At 44.0% G+C, this 19,788-nt stretch overlaps 1 protein-coding gene across 7 annotated transcripts in view; it reads right to left on the bottom strand.

Annotated features, from left to right (window-relative positions):
• LOC137533956 (uncharacterized) overlaps nucleotides 1-19,557 on the bottom strand; it is a 64,229-nt gene extending 44,672 nt beyond the window's left edge. Inside the window, exons 1-4 of one of the 7 annotated variants that reach the window (XM_068255283.1) lie at nucleotides 18,851-19,557; nucleotides 14,058-14,195; nucleotides 11,622-11,847; nucleotides 7,443-7,535 (exon numbers count right to left, since the gene is read on the bottom strand). In XM_068255283.1, coding sequence (XP_068111384.1) covers nucleotides 11,633-11,847; nucleotides 14,058-14,195; nucleotides 18,851-19,340 — 843 coding nt within the window. In that variant the 5' untranslated portion in view covers nucleotides 19,341-19,557 and the 3' untranslated portion in view covers nucleotides 7,443-7,535; nucleotides 11,622-11,632. Of the gene's footprint in view, nucleotides 1-7,410; nucleotides 7,536-8,118; nucleotides 8,261-11,621; nucleotides 11,848-14,057; nucleotides 14,196-18,850 lie in introns of those variants that run through there. The other 6 variants (XM_068255281.1, XM_068255285.1, XM_068255284.1 and 3 more) reach the window with 6 other exon arrangements.
• Between the last annotated feature and the right edge of the window lie 231 nt (nucleotides 19,558-19,788).

Below are 19,788 nucleotides of genomic sequence, written 5' to 3'. Positions count from 1 at the left end.
AATACCATAAAGATCATTGCAGCATTTTACATTTTACAGTGACATCTTGTGGATGCTTTACTATACTGCAGTTTAGGTAATTCTGTTGATACTGCCAAAAGTTCCAACTCATGTCCAAAAGATCCTAAACTACAAAAATGTATTCTGGAATTGATCATTTAGTAAACTGCACATACTGTATTCTAGAAGCTCATCTCTCATTATCAGTCTTTTAGCTTATGTAACACTTCCAGCACGGTGTGAGGGTTAAATATGAATTTTTTAGCAGCCCATAATTTAGGGCTTTAGTGTTAGATGAAACAGGTACCACATGACCCACGTCTCCATCTACCACTACCCACAACAGATGGACAGTAAGAGATCTGCACATTTACAGCGCTTACTGACAAAAATAACACCCTACAAAATCAGCTAAAAATACTGCATGAAGTTTAATGCTATTAAGAGCGCCGCTCGTTATAAATTCTTGCCGAGCTTTGATAGGCACAGCCGGAATGCAGATGTTGATGAATATCTAATAAGGTGATGCTGGAAGCAGAATCTAGGCCAGCTACTTTCGGCTAAGTTATGCTTCTAGATTTCCACTTTTACAGCACATTAGAATAACATTTGCTGCAGGTGTACTCAATTTATTTTGATTGAGTTTGGCTGACAAAGAATTTATGATATCATTCTGTGCAGTTTGGAGCAACATTTCTCCCCTCCCCTCCCTCTGATTGGAGGAAAAGGCAGCTGAAGTAGCAAGATAGATAACAACTAATTTGCCACGGCAGGCCGGGAAGCAGTACTTTGTGTGGTCAGCCGGTGCGCTGTGTCCGACAGGTACAACAAGCCTACAAACTGGTGATGAGCGTAATGACTGAATTACGTATATACTAAATTTCACGTAATTCGCAAAATTACGATTATGGCCTTAATCAAAATTTCACGATATTGCAATGCCCAAAACCAAGTGTCTCAACATGACCGCTAAGTGCACCATGGCAAAGAGCACCTGTCTTAGAAGTGGCTGCAGATACAGCCTCCTGATACATTTAAAGCGTCAGTATATGCAGGGACCTATGCATTATCATTAATTGCAATCAATGAGTAACTTTCCTGAGTTTAGTCATTACCTAAATGTGCATAATTACTATTAGTAACAAAATTACGCTTACAGAATTTTGAATTATGGTTTGTATGGCAATTACGAAATTACAAAATTCGTGTCGTAGCGGCAAAATTCACATCCGTAATTAAGGAAACACGAAATTACGAACATTTCGGCTCAACACTACTACACACACAATAGACTTCAAAAAGAACGCAGCACTCAAAAGGCTTTCTGCAAATAGAGTGTATTAGGAGCACATAAGTTACAGCCACAACATGTTTCGGGTGAGGAAAACATTCTGAAGCAGCAAAATAGGTTAACCCTTTCGGGACCAGACGGCTCTGGCCCCTTAACCACCCTAGCGTTCAATTTCCCTGCAATTTTTTAAATAATTTCTTTATATTGTAAGTATTTTTGCGGACCACTTGCACGTTGCGGTCTTGCAAGCTGTCCGCAAGCAAGCGTACATTTTTTTTTTTAACCTTATTATTTGCTGCTTTGATCAGTAGTAACAGTAGTAGTTTTAACACTTCGAATTTTTATATTGGATCTAATACTGATGTTTGTATTGAATCCAATACAAAAACATTTGAATTTGCCACCTGATGTGATGATACTACGTATGCCCAGGAGATACACGCAGCTTCATCAGAGGGACCCGCTGGAGGACGTGATCACCAGGGGGCAGGAAGTGGATGAAGAAGGAAGAAGAGAAGATCGCCGCCAGGGATTAAATCTAAGAAGACAGGGATCTGCTTGCAGTAAAGCCGCGTAGTGCCGGCGATGGATCCCGCACGCCAGCGACGCTACAGGTGAGTAATTGTAATAGCTGGATGAGCCTGACTCCTCCTTAATAATTCCAGCTATTTTTTTTTAGGATGAGTCAGGCTTGTCCTTAGTGCTAGGAAGGTTGAGGACCAGAGCCATCCTTTCCCTATTGTTCCCTGAGATTACTGTGATTGGCTCACCAGGATGCATAGGCTCTGCTGTCACTGAGACAGCAGAGCAAGCGGGTGCAGCAACGGAGCGAACATCGGCACAGTGATTTATTAAAATCTACGTCCTGTCAGAGCTGCACTGCCACCAGCAGGAAGTGGATTTCCACCACGTGGGTCCGGAAGCGGTTAAACAGAGAGCCAAATCAGAGAACTGAAAGGGTCTTGTGTAATCCGCCCGTGTGATCTGTGGGCTCCACTCACAGGAAAAAGTATTGAGTGCAACAAAACAACCAACAGTAAGGGAGGGTAAAAAAAAATGCTGCATTTTCATGTATAGGTAGTCCCTGTTTAACAAACAAGATAGGGACTGTAGGTACGTTCTTAACCTAAATCTGTTTGACAGTCAGAACACTGTGCCTTAAGTTGTGCCCCCAGTGCCTCTACAGTCCCCCTCTGTGATCGCCCTGTCCCCTTGTGCATCCAGTGTCTCCTACTGCCCCTCCTGTCCCCCTGTGTTCAATGCCTAACCCTTGTGTACCCTCCTGTGATATGGGGAGTCCCCATGCAGAAACCAGGCAACATCATCAAGGGACCTTGCCTGCACATTCACTATCCAGACTAACTATAAATCATGGGTCCTCCCAGCAAAACTTTGAAAGGGCCCTTCAATGATCACACCCTTTTCCATGCCTACCCTTAAAGGATACCAGAGCTGAACTCACTAGGAAAAATGGGGGGAGCAGGCATGTACTGCAAGCTGTCTTGATGCCCAACGCTTACCCCCCCCCCCCCTCCTCGTTCTCCTCTGCCCTCCTCCTTTTCTACCTAAATTCCCACAGACACCCCCCCCCCCCCCCCCCCAGCAGTCTTTTCTTGGTTGAGCATAAAAGCGCAGGCACTGGCCCAGCTGCGTGCATCCTAGATCCCATGCCCGCGGCCAGGAGTGCACTGTGCATTATGTTATGCACAGTGCGCTCCTGCCCACGGGAGTGCAATATAGGACGCGCGCAGCCTGGCCAGCACCTGTGCACTAATACCCAACCTGTCTGACCCGGATGAGGCTGCCGGGAAAATGTTGGTAGAAAAGGAGGGGGACAGTTAGTTAGTTCAGCTCTGGTATCCTTTAAAGTGTCACGTGACTATTGCAAAAACATTATAAAATGTAAAATAAGTGCAAACATACAATAGTAAGAAGTATGTTTTTTCCTGAGTAAAATTACTCTTCTCCTATGTTGCTGTCACTTACAGTAGATAGTAGAAATCTGACAGAACCGACAGGTTTTGGACTAGCCCATCTCCTCGTGGGGGATTCTCAGGGTTTTGTTTATTTTCAAAAGCACTTAGTGAATGGCAGTTGCTCTGTTCAACTGCCCAAAAAAACTGTGTAGCGAGCAGGAAAGCTGGGTAGCATCATTGTTTAAATCCATTTTAGGTAATATATTTACAAAGAGAATCCCCCATAAAGAGATGGACTAGTCCAAAACCTGTCGGTTCTGTCAGATTTCTGCTATCTACTGTAGCAACATAGGAGAAAAGTAATTTATGGCTCATTTTACTTAGGGAAAAAAAGTACTTTTTATTTGCATATGTTTGCACATATTTTACATTTTAACATTTTTGTCATAGTGCCCCTTTAATGACCCTCCCAGCCAGCCTTTTGAAAGGGTAATTTTCACACTAATTCAAGTGTAGCCACAAAAACACCTGATGTGAAGGACGGACCCCAGTAACCAAGGTAGTGAAGAAGTAATTGGAGCTCCCTTACAGCTCTGGGCCTGGGGTTGTTCCCCTGTAGTTATGCCCCTGTATCCAGAACACTTCATCACCAAGCAGGTAGGCTAAGCATAATGCAGCACTACTGGTAGTTCATTTTGTTCTTCTAAATTCAGGTCCACTGTAAAGAGCAATACTAGTACACAAACATTGCAAAACCTGCCAGGTTTGGTTTAAATCCTCGCTGGCCAGTAATGTGTTGGGAATAAGAAATATTGCCTGTTTTCCCAGTAGTGACTTCACTAAATGGATGTTTGCTTCTCCTGAAGTTAAACCTGCTGAGATGCATGAAAAGCATCTTCTTAAGTGTTTGGAAGTCAGAATAATCTGATTTATGGCAAATCACAATTTCTATGTAAGAAACCATGATTGAATGAGAAGAGTCATGTCTATTGTGGGAGTAATAATGTTATGTTTCTTTGTACATCTATTTCATACAGTGTCAGCATCTTGCAATAATGAAATGATTCTCACTCCCAGTGGCGTAGCTAAGGAGCTGTGGGCCCTGGTGCAGGTTTTACATGGGGCCCCCCCAAGAACTTTATACATAGCAATTGATACAGCGCACTAAAACTTGCCAAGGACAACCACACTGTCAGAGGTGCAAGAAGGGGATTGGGAACAGTGTGTTAAGGATTACTACTATTCAAAGCATCTATAGAAGTGATTATTACCAGCACAGGACCAATAGAGATCTAATACTGTGATAGAGGGTGGACCCTGCGGGGCCCCTCTGGCCCAAGGGCCCCGGTGCGGTCGCTACCTCTGCACCCCCTATTGCTACGCCCCTGCTCACTCCCTATGTGTAGGCTATAGGTTCCCTCAAAGAGGAGGAGCCTAAAGAACCTGCAGAGGAGAGGTAAAGAGGGATAAGCAGGGAGACAAGAAGTGAGGAGAAATGAGGAGAGGACGGGACAAATTAGGAGAGGAGAGGTAAAGAGAGCTGAGAAGAAATTAGGTGATTGAAAGTGAGGAAGGAGGAAGGTAGGAAAGGAGAGGCAAGCAAAGAAGAGCAGTGAAGGAGAGGAGAGGCAACGCAACAAGAACAGAGGAGAAATCAGTGGGGAGGGAAGGGACGCGGGTGGGGACCAGAGCTATGCAGGAGGCAGGGGAGTGGCAGACTGACAGTACAGAGGTAAACACAGCTCGCTGCAACAGCGTGTCGACAGCGTGGCTGTGATTTATGGGGGATAGCAGAGCGCAGGGGGGGCTTAGGTGGGATCTGGATAGCAACAGAGGCTGGGCAGTATAGGCAGACCCAGCCTCTGTATGCGGATAGCATTGTCAGAACCCCACCTCGGGTTCTCTTTAAAGGACAATTTAAGTGAGAGGAATATGGAGGCTGCCATATTGATTTCCTTTTAAACATTGCCAGTTGCCTGGCAGCCCTGCTGGTCTATTGGCTGCAGAAGTGTCTGAATCACACCAGAAACAAGCATGCAGCTAATCTTATTGGATCTCAGATCTGACAAAAATGTTAGAAACACCTAATCTGCTGCATGCTTGTTCAGGGTCTATGGCTAAAAGTATTAGAGACAGAGGAGCAGCAGGACAGCCAGGCAACTGGTATGGCTTAAAAGGAAACACATTTGGCAGCCTCCAAATCACTCTTACCTTCGGTTCACTTTAAACCGTAATCCAGAGAGGCTAACTCTATCATGACACACGTCTATCGCTGCAGGATGGGAAGGGTTGAAAATCAGGTTAAAAGCCAAAAATGTAAGCCTAATAAATAAAGTTTATGAAAACGAACACAATGAAACAGAATGAAGAATCCTGATACATTTAGGTACTTCAGAGGGTGGTGGAGTATTTCTTTGTATGGGTCATGACCACTGGCGTAACAATAGGGCCTGCAGCCCCTGCTCCTGCGGGAGGGCCCGCCCCCCCCCCCCCCCCTGGGGCCTGCTCGGGCCGTTTTGGGGGACTGGAGGGGTGGCAGCATGAGGGGAAAGCCGTGGCCACAGTCGGCAGGAAGAGGGGACGTTCCCCCCCTCTCCCTCACCTCGGGGCTCTCCCCTCTGCGCTCCCCTCCAGCTTAAAGAAGTGTCCGTGGGCAGCGGCGAGCAGCGGCGGGCAGCAAACAGATACATACCTTCCGTGCACTCCAGCCTGCGTCAGAGGCTAGCGAGAGGAACGCAGGCTGGTGGAGTGCGCGTAAGGTATGTATCTGTTTGCTGCCCGCCGCTGCTCGCCGCTGTTCGCACTGCCCACGGACACTTCTTTAAGCTGGAGGGGAGCGCCGACTGTGGCCACGGCTTTCCCCACATGCTGCGACCCCTCCAGCCCCCCAAAACGGCCCCGAGCGGGCCCCAGGGGGGGCCGCTCTGAAATTCTGCAGGGGGGCCCAGTGGGGCCTAGTTACGCCCCTGGTCATGACAAAGGGCTGTCCTCAGATGACACGATGAGCGCTTCTCAAGCATGGATAGGAAATCTTTTTTTTTCATATATTTTTATTGGAGAAATAGAAAAATTGGTACAAAATGCGTTTGGTGCAGTAAATAATATAAAGAGAACATCTCTGCATATAAAATGTCCTTTTACAGTCTGTATTAATGATATAGTCCTTAACCTCCTTAGCGGTATGCCCGATACTGTGTTGGGCATACCGCCGGCTGTCCCCAGGAGTCCCCCAGTACAATTTTAAGCGATTGCATACCTGTAATAGCTTCAGCTAGCACTAGGCTAGCTAGTAGTGGTGGCCGGCATCCCCCTGATTACTTCCGATCCCCCCGATCACCGCCAAATACATTACCCCTCCTGGATCCAGTGATCGTCGCAGCCTCCCTGCACATCTCCGGTCCTCTCTATGGGGAGGATCGGGTTTGCGCATGACGCCATGTTCGATCCTCCCCATAGAGAAGAGCTGAGCTGTCCGGGGGAGGCTGCACCAATCGCTGGATCCAGGCTGGGTAATGTATTTAGCGGCAATCGGGGGGGGGGGGGGATCAGAAGTAATCAGGGGGACGCCAGCCACCACTACTAGCTAGCCTAGTGCTAGCTGAAGCTATTACAGCTATGTGATCGCTTAAAATTATATTGGGGGACTGTCAGCTGCAAATCCTCCGGCGTGCGTAACGCTCAGGAGGTTAATAATGCTGGCAACATGGAAAAGGGTGGATGAGGAAAGAGAGAACAAGACAATCTCATGCACAAATAAACAGTATGTTAAATGTAATAGCTTTATCTGCATCTTTGCTCACCCAAAGTATCGAAAGTGAGCTGTTCCTCCTCTTCCACCCCCCACTTCTTTCTTTCTCCCTTTTTTTTTTTATTTTTTAACTCTACCCTCTTTTGGATAAATAAGAAACACAGAGAGCTCAATATAGTTCAGTATGTATTGGAAACCGTGGATAGATGTAAGTGTGAGATGAATATACTCACAAACATGGGTTACCTCTTAGGCAACCACTGTGTAGGCAGGTGAGGAGATTAGACCTGTCCTCACTCGGGATTAAGATGTCGCTCTCTGTAGATCAGAAAAGTAGGGGTAGGTCACCCCTCCACCAGGGTGGACACAGTAATTATCGTAAGAGAACAGAGGCGCCAGCAGGATAAAAGGTAATAAAGGTTTTAAAATTTGCTGGGAGGCAATGGTGGACTTACCTCCGGAAAGCAGACTCAAAATACTGTCTGAATTAAACAAATAAAGTTTTTATTGGTACCCACAAAAGATGCAACGCGTTTCGCAGGCACATCCCGCTTCATCAGGCAATAAGATAGGGTGCAAACTGTGGACAAAGACAAAAGCTGTTGCTGTAGCGAGCCACATGAAATAAAGTATGCAGTATCATGCAAATTGTATGCAACATTTTCACAATATAAACACTGGATATGAGGTTGCACAATTAAAACAAGGTTGATAGACCCTAGAGGTATAAAATCCACACAAAAGTCAGTGCATCTTGTAACCTAAGGAAAAATTCAATTTTGTGCAGGAGGCAAGGAAGTGCAGAGTGCTAACCATGTAGTGCAAAATATTGCTAATAATAAGGTGCTGTAGTGTAGCAGCACAAAATGTGTGACCGCAGAAAAAATAATCGTAAAGTGCAGCAGTATAGGGCACAAATAAGTAAAAATACATTGCATAAAAGTCAATTGCATAAAGGTATTATACAAGTTGCAATAGTGCGGCAGGGTATAGTGAAAATAAGCAAGGGATTGTGAAATATATGTTAAGATAAAATAGTAAAATAAAATAGTAGTAGTCTTACCAGTAGCTCGTCAGTAGCACAAATAGCACCTCTGTGATGAAATGAGGACACTTAGTGCTTTATATATGGTGCCTGGGATGTGTCTGCCAATGGAAGGAAGCAGAGGGTGTAGGGTGGGCGGGGCGGAGATACGTGGAGGGGGACAGGCAGCCAATCGGCTGTTGCCAAGTGTAATGTGGCCATTTGTATTGAAAACTACTAGTGTGTTGCTGCCAACATGTGGTTATTAAACGGTATGGCATCTAGTAAAATAAATAGAAAAAGAAAAAAACACTTATACCACAGTTTTAGCATCTTGCATAGGGAATACAGAGAAATATATAGACAAATAGTGCAACAGTTATAATAGAACAAGGATCGTGTATAAAAATAAAAATAATAAATATATTTTAGTTCAAACGCCCACTTTTGCATTTGTAAGAAATGTTTTATTTTAAAACTGATTTCCAGATAACAAACACATTTTTTTGATATGTTGATTAAGATCAGTTCTATACATAAGTTGTGTCCAAAATGTAGATTGTAGTCGGAGGATGCAATATATAACAACAATGTAAAAATAAGATAAAAATAAAAATACACAATATTTATATAATCATCATTAAATAAATATAATCATTAAAAGGTATGATAAAAGAGTTTTGATAAAAGAGAGCGGCAGAAATGAGTAAAACGAGGCTAGATATGATGGTGAATTAGTGAATTTTTTTGAGTTGCTCGTTTAGTCCCTCAGGGACGAGGGTTTTCAGAATTTGTATCCAATACATTTCGGTTTTTCTGAGACGATCAAGGGCATCCGGCAAGTGGGCACGTACGAGTCAATTAGTGTGATATGAAAAAAAACGGTATCATTGTCGTGATGGGTGCAAAAGTGACGTGAGACGCTGTGAAGGGGAAATTTGTTAATGATGTTTCTTTTGTGCTGGCCAATCCTGCTGCGTGCCATTTGGGAGGTCCGCCCCACGTACTGGAGCCGGCAGGGGCATGAAATGAGGTAAATTACATACTTGGATTCACATGAGAGGTGTCTATTGATCGGATACTGGATATGGGTAATGTAAGAAGTAAAGGAGGTGTCTAGCTGGATGAATTTGCAGGCTGTACAACGAGGTTTATTGCATGGATAACAACCTGGAGCCTGTTGGGGTCGGGTATTATGAGTGGAGTGTGGCGCAGAGAGTCGACTGGGGGCAAGAATGTTTCGGAGATTTGGCGCTCTTCTATAGGTGATGGCTGGTTTGTGGGGTAGTAAAGGTCGGAGGAATGGATCTTGCATAAGGATTTCCCACCTGTTCTAAATGATGTTTTGTATTTGTACATGTTGGGCATTGTAACGTGTAATAAATCTAGGTGGACCTTCTGTGTTGGAGGGAGTGGACAGATTGGTGGTGGACTTTGGTATTTTGGCTTTGTATTTGGCATCCTTGATTAATTTTTTGGGGTATTTACGAGCCATGAACTTTTGGGTGAGCATTTTGGATTGAACTTCATATTTTTGTGGATCTGTACAGTTTCTGTAGATTCTTCTGTATTGATTATAAGGTGTATTGGTGATCCAGGGATGGTGAAGGAAGCTGTCAAAGTGAATGTAATTGTTCGCATCAACCGGCTTGAAGTAAGTTTTGGTTTTGATGTGGTTCATGTCAATATAGAGTGTCAGGTCTAGGAATTCTATGGAGGATGTGTGGTAGTGGTGTGTGAACTGGAGACCAGCTGTATTGGAGTTAAGGTAACTGACAAAGTTAGGGATGAGTGTGGTGTCCCCCCTCCAAATAAAGATGAGATAATCAATGTATCATTTATAAAAAATAATGTTATGTGAATATGGATTTGTTGGTGGTCATTTTGAGATGTTCTAGATAGCCCATGGTGAGATTGGCATAGGATGGGGCAAAGACGCTCCCCATCGCTGTGCTGCTGGTCTGATGGTATATTTTATCGATGAAGGTGAAAATATTGTTATTCAAAATAAATTCGGCACATTGTATAAGGAAGGCTTGTTGTGTGTGTGGCATGGAAGTATCAGAGGCAAGAAAGTGTTGTAGGGATGTGAGACCAAAGGAGTGGGGAATATTGGTGTACAGAGTTGTGACATTGCATGTTAGCCAGACAAAATCAGGCAGCCAGGTGATGTTTTGTAGTAATAGTATCAGATGTTGATGGTTAACATTATATTAGCTACTGTCAGTTATAACTGAAAGGACAACTGATGTGCAGGGTAATCTCCATGTTTCTCTATGGCCTCTTTCACACTATACACTGAAAAGCTGAAGCTTTTTCACGTTTCCCGGCTGCTGTGAACTAGCAGGAAGCCAGACAGCAGTTCCCATGGTAATGGTGATATACATTCCCGCTACAGGAAGCCGCTTCTTGCTTGTTCACAGCACCCGGGGACACGCTGCTGTGAGTGAAACGACGGGCATGGAGGAGAGGGGCGGACAGAGGAATATGAAAGAGGAAGCGGCTGCCAGCTAAGGTATCATGAGTTGCGGCCGTGGGGGGAGGAGGGTAACAGTACCTATACTGGGGTTACTATACTCTCTATACTGGGGCAAATATACTAGCTATACTGGGTTAACTATACTCCCTATACTTGGGTAACTATACTACCTATATTGGGGTAACTATACTACCTATACTGGGGTAACTATACTACCTATACTGGGGCAACTATACTAGCTATACTGGGGTAACTGTACTACCTATACTGGGGCAACTATACCTAGATACCCTATACCTGTACCTGGTTACCTTCGCCGCACTTGACCAACCCCCCTCCCCCATGAAACCCGCCACGCCCCCCCCCCCCCCCCAGTCCGGTCTCCCCAGGGAAAAGTTTGGTATGGATAGCAGTCCCCGGGCTGAAAAAGGTTGGGGACCCCTGCTCTAAAAGACAACGGTGTATACGAGTGAAAAGAGGCGCCAAAAGAAAAATATATTATAAAAACTTTAAAACATGGATGTGGTGCAGATGGACTCTTACCCACTCCAAAGGACACAACAAAAACGTGTTAACATATAACAGGAACGTTTATTCATACACTCCACAATTTTGCAACATGTTTCGCAGGCATGACCCAGCTTCATCAGGCATTTTTATAAGGTGTCTTGAGGCAGAGGACAAATAGTTTGGCGCGTCTCGTATGAGAGGCGCTGAGTATTTTTGACCTAAGTAAGTTGTCTTTTGCAGTGTCCAAGAAACTCAATTACTTCAACCCTTAGGTTTGTCATTTTGTTCTTAAACTGTTTTTTATACTGTTCTGGGCTCCTCCTCCCTCCTACTCTAATTTTGTAATATAGATGTTTCCCCAAGGAAACTGGAGTAGTGGATCCCACTCTGCATGATTTTTTTAGACATTGCACAGAAAATGGTCATGGCATGGATATCATAGGTTGTCCTTTGCTGCCCATTACAGTGGACTCTAATGGATACCAAAAGTGGATGGATGCAGTGGTTTGGGCACCTTGTATTTTGTGACTGTCCTCATTGCCAATGGTGTGTATCTAGCCTGTGTGACAAATTAAACAGAATTTCTGCCAGGGTTGAATGTCAAACTTTTTCCTTTAATATAGTAGATATTGCAACACATTCTGCAGACTTACTTTTATTTATCTTACCAGAATGGATTGGTGGGTGGTGTGGGTGAAGCCAGCTCCATATATTGTGGCCTGACACACATGTAGGCTGGCAAGGGTGGTGTTGGTGGACATATATGAAGTGGAGATACTGGTGACTGAATGGGATTTACACAGTTGGCTCCATATGGGGCAGAGAATAATGGGTGCTGGTACACAACTGACCCATTCTGCAGCATAGGGCTTACGTCACCTACCAAGACAAAAATAACAGGTGCAAAATAGGATCATTCATTTCATGGAATTTTAATAAAGTCCTGATTTATTAACATTCAACAACTTCTGATGTATACACATCACTAGAGTCACTAGAGTAAATATGCATTATAGGCATTGTGGAGTGCTAAACTTCCGCATTCCTCTCACTATCCTGTACTCCTCAATGTCTCAATGTTGAGACATTTTGATCAGATATCAGAAGGCAATAAAACAATTAGCTGATAAAAAAAAACACAACAACAACAACAACAAAACAAAGCCAGTGTAACGCATTCTTCACTATATGGGTAGAATGAAACACACAGCCAGCTTCTTTCCTGTTCTGTACATAATTAAGTTCATCTGTCTTCTGTTTCTCAATGCTAAACTTGGTCTGTTCTGATGCTGTCGCCACAAGTAAGTCTTCATTCACATTGGAGCGCTTTATTCGTGATTTCAGCCCTACACGGGCTCCCTATCAGCTTCAGGATCAGTTTTAAAGTTTTGTGCCTTACCTACAAATCTGTGCACAAGACCTGCCCAACCTACATTGCTGAGCTCGTCAACAGATATATACATGCCCGTCCCCTCCAGTCCTCCAATTATCTCCGCCTGACCTCCCCACGCATTTCTCATTCCCATGCACGCTTACAAGACTTCTCAAGAGCTGCCCCCACCCTATGGAACTCCCTTCCACTCCCCCTCAGACTCGCTCCTTCCTTCAACACCTTCAAGCAAGCCCTCAAAACACATTTCGTTAAAATGGCCTACCCCACATCTACCACACTCTAACTCTCTGTCAATCACCCTTTCCACAGTCCTACCTTATGTGTCCCCCCACCCTTTAGATTGTAAGCCTTGGAAGGGCCTCCCCCCTCCCTTAGTGTGTCCTTCTTAATTTTACTACCCCGGCAATTACATCCTTCTCATGGACTAACTCGTACTTGTTTTGCCGGGTCTCTGTAAAACGCATTTTATACCCTGATTGTATGTATAACCTTGTGCTATGTTGTATAACCGTTTGCTACCTCTCTGTCTGTCCCCCCTTGTTGCAATGTATGTATCCCTATGTATTGTCCAGCGCTGCATAATATGTTGGCGCTTTATAAATACAATAAATAATATTAATAATCTGGAATCACTAGCACTCGAAAAAGCTCTATGGCAATGCAAATCAATGGTAGTGCTCACACTGTAGCAATCCCCAGTGATTAGTGATTTGCTGAAATCTCAAAGATGGTGCACACAGCATTTATGTAGTGATTTTGTAGCGATTGCATTTAAAGGGACTCCGAGCAGTGCAGAAACTATGGAAAGATGCACATCATTTTAAAGCTCTCTTTCTCCTCTTTCCAATGATATATAAACCACCACCCTACGCCTTTTAGTTTTCGCTATTTTCGCGATTGAATTTGCCGCGGCCGCGATTTCGATCGCGAAAATAGAGAAAACTAAAAGGCGTAGGGCGACGATTTAGGTGTCGTCAGAAAGAGGAGAAAGAGAGCTTTAAAATGATATCCATCAAGCCATAGTTATATTGTATTACACAGGGCGACTTTTTGTCAAAGTCAGCAGCTGCATTCAGCAGAATGGAGCTGCCGACACTGGGGAAAGTGTCGTCCTCTGTAATACAATATAACTATGGCTTGATGGATATCATTTTAAAGCTCTCTTTCTCCTCTTTCTGACGACACCTAAATCGTTGCCCTACACCTTTTAGTTTTCTCTATTTTCGCGATCGAAATCGTGGCCGCGGCAATTTCAATCGCGAAAATAGCGAAAACTAAAAGACGTAGGGTGGTGGTTTATATATCATTGGAAAGAGGAGAAAGAGAGCTTTAAAATGATGTGCATCTTTCCATAGTTTCTGCACTGCTCGGAGTCCCTTTAAGAATCACAAAACGCAATCACCCCAAAATCGCTTTATTGTGCAGTGAAAAAATCGATTTGCAAAACGTTAACATTAAACTTTAATTTTCTGATAGTGGTCCTTTAAGAATAAAAATGAGTCCGTAATGACTGTATACATAGTCAAACATTTTATTAGGAAAAAAAGCCTATTTTTTTCTGTAAAAAAAATGACCAGAACCAATAGACTTGCCAACTATCATCAAATCAAAGTAGTAAAACTTGGGTTATATATTGTTGCACAATATTTAATATCTTCCAATGTCATGTATTTTCTATAAACACACACACACATACCAAAAGCAGTCCTGAGCCCAGGAGCTACAGCTACATTAGCTGGACACTTGGCTGGACTCATGTAAGATTCGGGGCTGTAGCTATTGGGGGTACATGGAGCCTGTCCCTTCATCCCTGGCTGCAGCTGATTCTCACATACTAAAAAAAAAAAAAAAAAGAAGACAAAAAAAAAAAAGATAATGACAATATAGACAGGCCACTACTACCAATGACTTGAGTTGCGTTTCATACATACAAAGTTGCAGCAGCTAATTGTAGCACAACCAAAAATGTGTGTGTTTAATAGCATGTGCAGAGTACCAGCCTATGAAAACTGGAGCAAATCTAGACTGTTTACTTGGAAACTTTTGATCCCAGATCATGGTCATGCTGCTCCAACATTTTGGAACTCCTTACCTCAGCAGATCAGGACAGCTCCTTCCCTGGATGTGTTTAATTCCAGACTGAAAACCCACCTGTTCAGTTTGGCATTTGCAGAAATATAACTTTTGCTGTGTGAATACTTCGTCCTACTATCAACTACTGAATCTGAGAGAGCCTAAGCGCTTTGAGTCCTATGAGAGAAAAACACTATAGAAATGTTATTGTATTGTATACATAGACCACATGTGTCAAACTCCAGGCCTGGAGGGCCAGATCCATGCCAGTGTTTAGGATGGACTCAGAAAGAGAGGAATGTGTTCTACCTGATGGACCACACCTTTCCTGATTCAGACCCATCAATTTATTTGAGCTGTATCAAAAATGTGTGAGGATCTCGGCCCTCGTAGGACCAGTTTGACATACCTGATTTAGACTGTTTACACAGGGCAGCCAGCCAGGTTTTGTTAATGCAAAGAGGTGTGGCGAGATGTGTCTTTTAAGACATCCATATTTTTTATGTCAAAGTGTTAGGAGACGTTTATAGAAGCCAGTGCTTATCTAAAGGGGGCGGTGCCACGTATGGTACACTGCAAAGTTCCGTGCGCTCTTCTCAGCCTCCATTATCAGTAGTGGTGGGTGTGCAGCCACCTACCCTCTGAAACACACCTTCAGAGTTGTGATCACATGACTGCGGCCTAGGTGTTGCAGTCTTAGCTAACTGCCACTGGTTAATAAATTATACTAATAGGCAGCACTTGTGCATGCTTGGGCAATGCTCCCTCAAACTCACTTTTTCTCACTTAGGCCATGCCCTTTTGACCTCCCTGGCCAAGTTGTACTCCTTACTAGATAACCTAAAAACACACTGCCCCTAGATAAGAATACAGTAAACTACCCGACGCCTTGTCCCCCCCCCCCCCCCCCCCCTCTATTCCTTTAGATGGTAAGCTGGCAAGGGTATTGCTCTCTCACCCTTTTGTCTCGGAATTTGTTATTCATCTTCTGTCTTGCAATGTGTTATACATTTTATTCATCATGTTACTTTTAGCACTGTTATTTCCAATTCTGTACTTTGTACCAATCCTGTATTTTGTATACCATTGTCTGTACGATGTACCCCTGTTTTGTTTTTACTTTGTACAGTGCCACGGAATATGTTGGTGCTTTATAAATCAATAATAATAATAACCTATAGGCTATGATTAGTCAATAGGAACTTGAACGTAGTTCTAGCTCTGAAGATACTGTTGAGCACCTGGGAAGAAGGAGGCTGCAAACTCTCTATACTACCAAAAGAGGCAGCACAGGGAAACTGCATGCTCCCTATTCTACCAAAAGGGGCAGCGAGGAGCAGTAGAGGGCATTGCTGAGTTAGTCAGCACTAGTCCTTGTATGTATTTTTTATGTAAGGCTTACATGAGATTTTAAAGAAATGTCCATTAACAGTAGCCCAGAAATTTATGTTGATCCTGAAGTTATCCTAGGAAATGTCACTTTGGATCGGATTGGTCGCTCTGCTCTGTACTCCGTCTTTTCTTTAACCTAATACTCCTAATCCTATCAAGCCACTAATCCCCAAAACTGTCTGCAGCCCATGTGATAAGACGCCCAACATCTGTTAAGTTGGACACACACACCATCAGATTTTAGTTTCTAAGTTGATTTGTGACAAAATGTAAACATTAAAATGCTGCAGCATGAAGGACGACCCCAATATGTATCCGTTTAGTTTGCAAAGAGCTATAATGTCACAGGACACCACTGCTGGGAAACGGATATGAGTCAAACAGATGAAAGCTGAAACTACAGTAAATATGCCCATTTTGTGGTTGGCTATAGTTCCAACGTCAGGTCTCATTCACATGGGAGGCCATATGTATGCTTGTCGCAGGGCCGGTTTAAAGAGGAACTCCAGTGAAAATAATGTAATTAAAAAAAAAGTGCTTTGTTTTTACAATAATAAATGATTTAGTCAGTGTTTGCCCATTGTAACAACTTTTCTCTCCCTGATTTACATTCTAAAACATGGACATTTTTACTGCTGGCAGGTGGTGTCATTGGAAGGAGATGCTGTTTGCTTTTTTGGCAGTTGGAAGCAGCTGTAAACAGTTATTTCCCACAATGCAACAAGGCTCCCACAGTGTGATGTCAGAACTATGGTCCTGACATCACACTGTGGGAGGGGTTTCACCACAATATCAGCCATACAGAGACCCCTGATGATCCATTAGTGAAAAGGAAAAGATTTCTCATGGGAAAGGGGGTATCAGCTATTGATTGGGATGAAATTCAATTCCTGGTTATGGTTTCTATTTAAGGGGCCACGGGGCCAACTTAAAGTGGACCTGAACTTATGCACTGGACAGAAGGAAAGCAGAGAGAAATGCACCCTGTATGTATTTAGAGAGTTTAGCCTGTCTAATTCCCCCTCATCTGTGACTAATCACAAGTTGTAATTTGATACCACAACTGTGTTGCCTGATTGCCATGTCAGAAATCTCATTTGTAAACACAGCCTGTCAACAATATATCTGCTTCCATGAAAGCAGGAAGAAGACAAACTGCAGATTTACTGCAGGATTTGTATCAGCTGTAACAAAGAATTTTTTTTCTTTAAACGTTATTATGCTGTTTCATGCCCCCCCCCAGCCCCCCATGGTCACTACCTCACTGCTAGCTAGGGCCTCCTCATGTGTAGCAGCATTGATCACTCACCTGTCCTGGCGGGCGGCGGCTGCACCATCCGTGCATTCTACAGCCATGCTGTCTGCCTCTTCTCTATCCGGGACATGTTATGTGTAAAAACGCACCATATAGAGAAGAGGCAGACAGTATGGCTAAGAGCGCACGGACGGTGCAGCCGCCGCCTGCCAGGACAGGTGTGTGATTATTGCTGCTACACCTGAGGGTGCCCCAGGGAGCAGTGGGGGGAGATAGCTTTGGCAGGGTCTGGTGGCGGGAGGGCCCCTGCGGAAGTCGGCGGCCGGGGGCCCTTGGGCACTTGCCCACTTTGCCTATATGGCAGCGACGGCGCTGACTTGTCATGGAGTTCAGACTTCAGCCTACCGACCTCGGCCACGGTCAGCTGTCATGCAGTGCGGTATCCGACTCTGCCCATGTCAAGCACTAGCAGGTGCCTGGCTAATGCACAAGAGCAGCTGACAATCAGATTCATCACCTTCAGACTCCTGTGTGAAAACAGCCTCAGCCATAAGACTAATAGCTAGGATCCTACTGGCTACTCCAAGCCCCAAATATGAGTACATATGCACTCGCCACCTAGACAGTTGGCTGCAGAGTGAGCCGAATGACCGTACCGCTGAAATTCCGGGCAATATTATTCCCCCCTCCAAGTCGTAGCAACTTGGAAGGAGAAGTCATTTGGGGGCCGGCGATTCCCGAAGCCCAAATTACACTTTAAATCCCACTGCACCGCTATAGACATATTAACATTATGTCTATGGTGGCGCCCAGGTGAGAAGCAGCTCGGCAGTAAGCAGATTCCCAAATGACCTGCTTTACTAAATATGCCCTCCATGGGTCCCTATCTGGGAATGCAGGAATTACTATTGCTAAGCTAACACACTGGGGTCTAGCTGTGTATAATTGGATTGCCTGGACACTGAGATTACCATTTGATCACTCACAAGGCCAGGTTTCTGGAAATACCACAAAGGCCCTGGTCTTGGGTAGCTGCTGCCTGAAAGGGGGGGGGGGCTATCCATAAGGTTTCTGCATATGGAAAAGGAGAATGCAAATGGAATAGGAAGGCTGCAAATGGGGAGAAACACAGGAAAGAAGAGGAGTTCTTGCTTAAAGTGGATCCGAGATGAAAAACTAATTATAAACAACTTGTCTATATATCTTATCTAATGTTTAGATAGATTACACAGCAAATCTAGCTGCAAACAGCTTCAATAGAATATGATTATTTCTTCCTGTGATACAATGACAGCAGCCATGTTGTTTGTAAACATTGCACAGAGGCAGGCTTATCTGCATCTTGAGCAAAAAAACCTAATCCCCCTCCACCTCCCTCCTCCCCTCTGCCTCTGAAATCTCTGGCAAGTAATACCTCCCCCTCTTCCTGCCCAGACTGAGCTCCCATGAGCCCTTGCTACTGTCTGAAAGTGCCTTGGCTCTCTGAAAACCTGTGGGCGTGGCTTGTTTAGTTTATAGGGAATTAGAGTATTAAAACAAAAACAAAAAAGTATTTGGCTTGAGGAATGCCCTATAAACAATAGGAAAGGAACACAATTATGCAATGAGTCAAAGTTCATCTCGGATCCACTTTAAAGTATACCCAAACTTTTAAAAAATGTGGAGTCTTTGGTTGAAAAACATCAAGCAACAAACATCTTGTTTTGCATTAGTTCTATGGTTTATACTCTATAGGCTGCCTATCATGGAATGATTATTTTTCATCTTACCGGCTTTTGACGGTGAAACAGTAAGCGGTACTGCCTCGAACTTCACTGGAGAAGATGCCATCACCAGATGTTCAGGGTACATGGTAACAGGCGCCATCGGTGGGGAATTGTATATTGGAATAGGATACATCTGTAATTCTGGAAAAGCTGCATTGGGTAGAAGAGGTACTGGCTGTCTTGGTGAACTAAGGCATGTGGGTAACGTCCAAGCTGGAGATATTGTAGGAAGGTGTAGATGAGCCACCATGTCCCCCATAGATATGCTGGGACCAGTCATCTTGTGGGGACTGAAGTAACTTGTACTCATGTAGGTCTGGAGAGTTGCCTCACAGAATTCTATGAGATCAGGAATAAAATCGGGATTATTCCAATTAGTCAATATGTAGTCTTCTATCCAAGACAGATTGTCGGAAGTTGACTTGCCTCCGTCACTAGAAGGTGACATACAAGCAGATGTGCTGGCCTGAATTTCGATTTCCTGATTCTCCATGGCACTAGGGAATTGTGGTCCCACTGGTATGACTGTAGGGTGGGATTTAGCCCCCAGGGTGGCAAGGGCGAGTCACACCCCTTTGCTGATGATTCTTCTGATAAATGCTATCAAGTATATAAGAAAACCCTCTGGACTACCTACACACAATGGTGGGTATTGGCTCCTCTGACTGTGCGCTCTCCTCTACTGCCTACTCTGTCAACCGCTCAGGGAGAAATTAATTAACAGACAAACTGTCTCAGTTGATGTCAGTTTAACGGCTAGACAGTCAAAGTGAGAGCTAGAAACATAACCATAAAGGAGGTGTGGCTTAAAGAGAACCAGTACTGAGTAAAAATATTTAAAATAAACACATGAGGTAACTTCAAATGAACATTACATAGTTACCTTGCCATCAGTTCCTCTCAGAAGCTCACCATTTTCTTCTGACAATGATCCCTTCCAG

This window comes from Hyperolius riggenbachi, chromosome 10 (assembly GCF_040937935.1).
Source record: "Hyperolius riggenbachi isolate aHypRig1 chromosome 10, aHypRig1.pri, whole genome shotgun sequence".
Lineage (NCBI taxonomy): Eukaryota > Metazoa > Chordata > Amphibia > Anura > Hyperoliidae > Hyperolius > Hyperolius riggenbachi.
The sequence above is the reverse complement of the archived record's forward strand: the minus strand, read 5'-3'. Positions and strand labels throughout refer to the sequence as shown.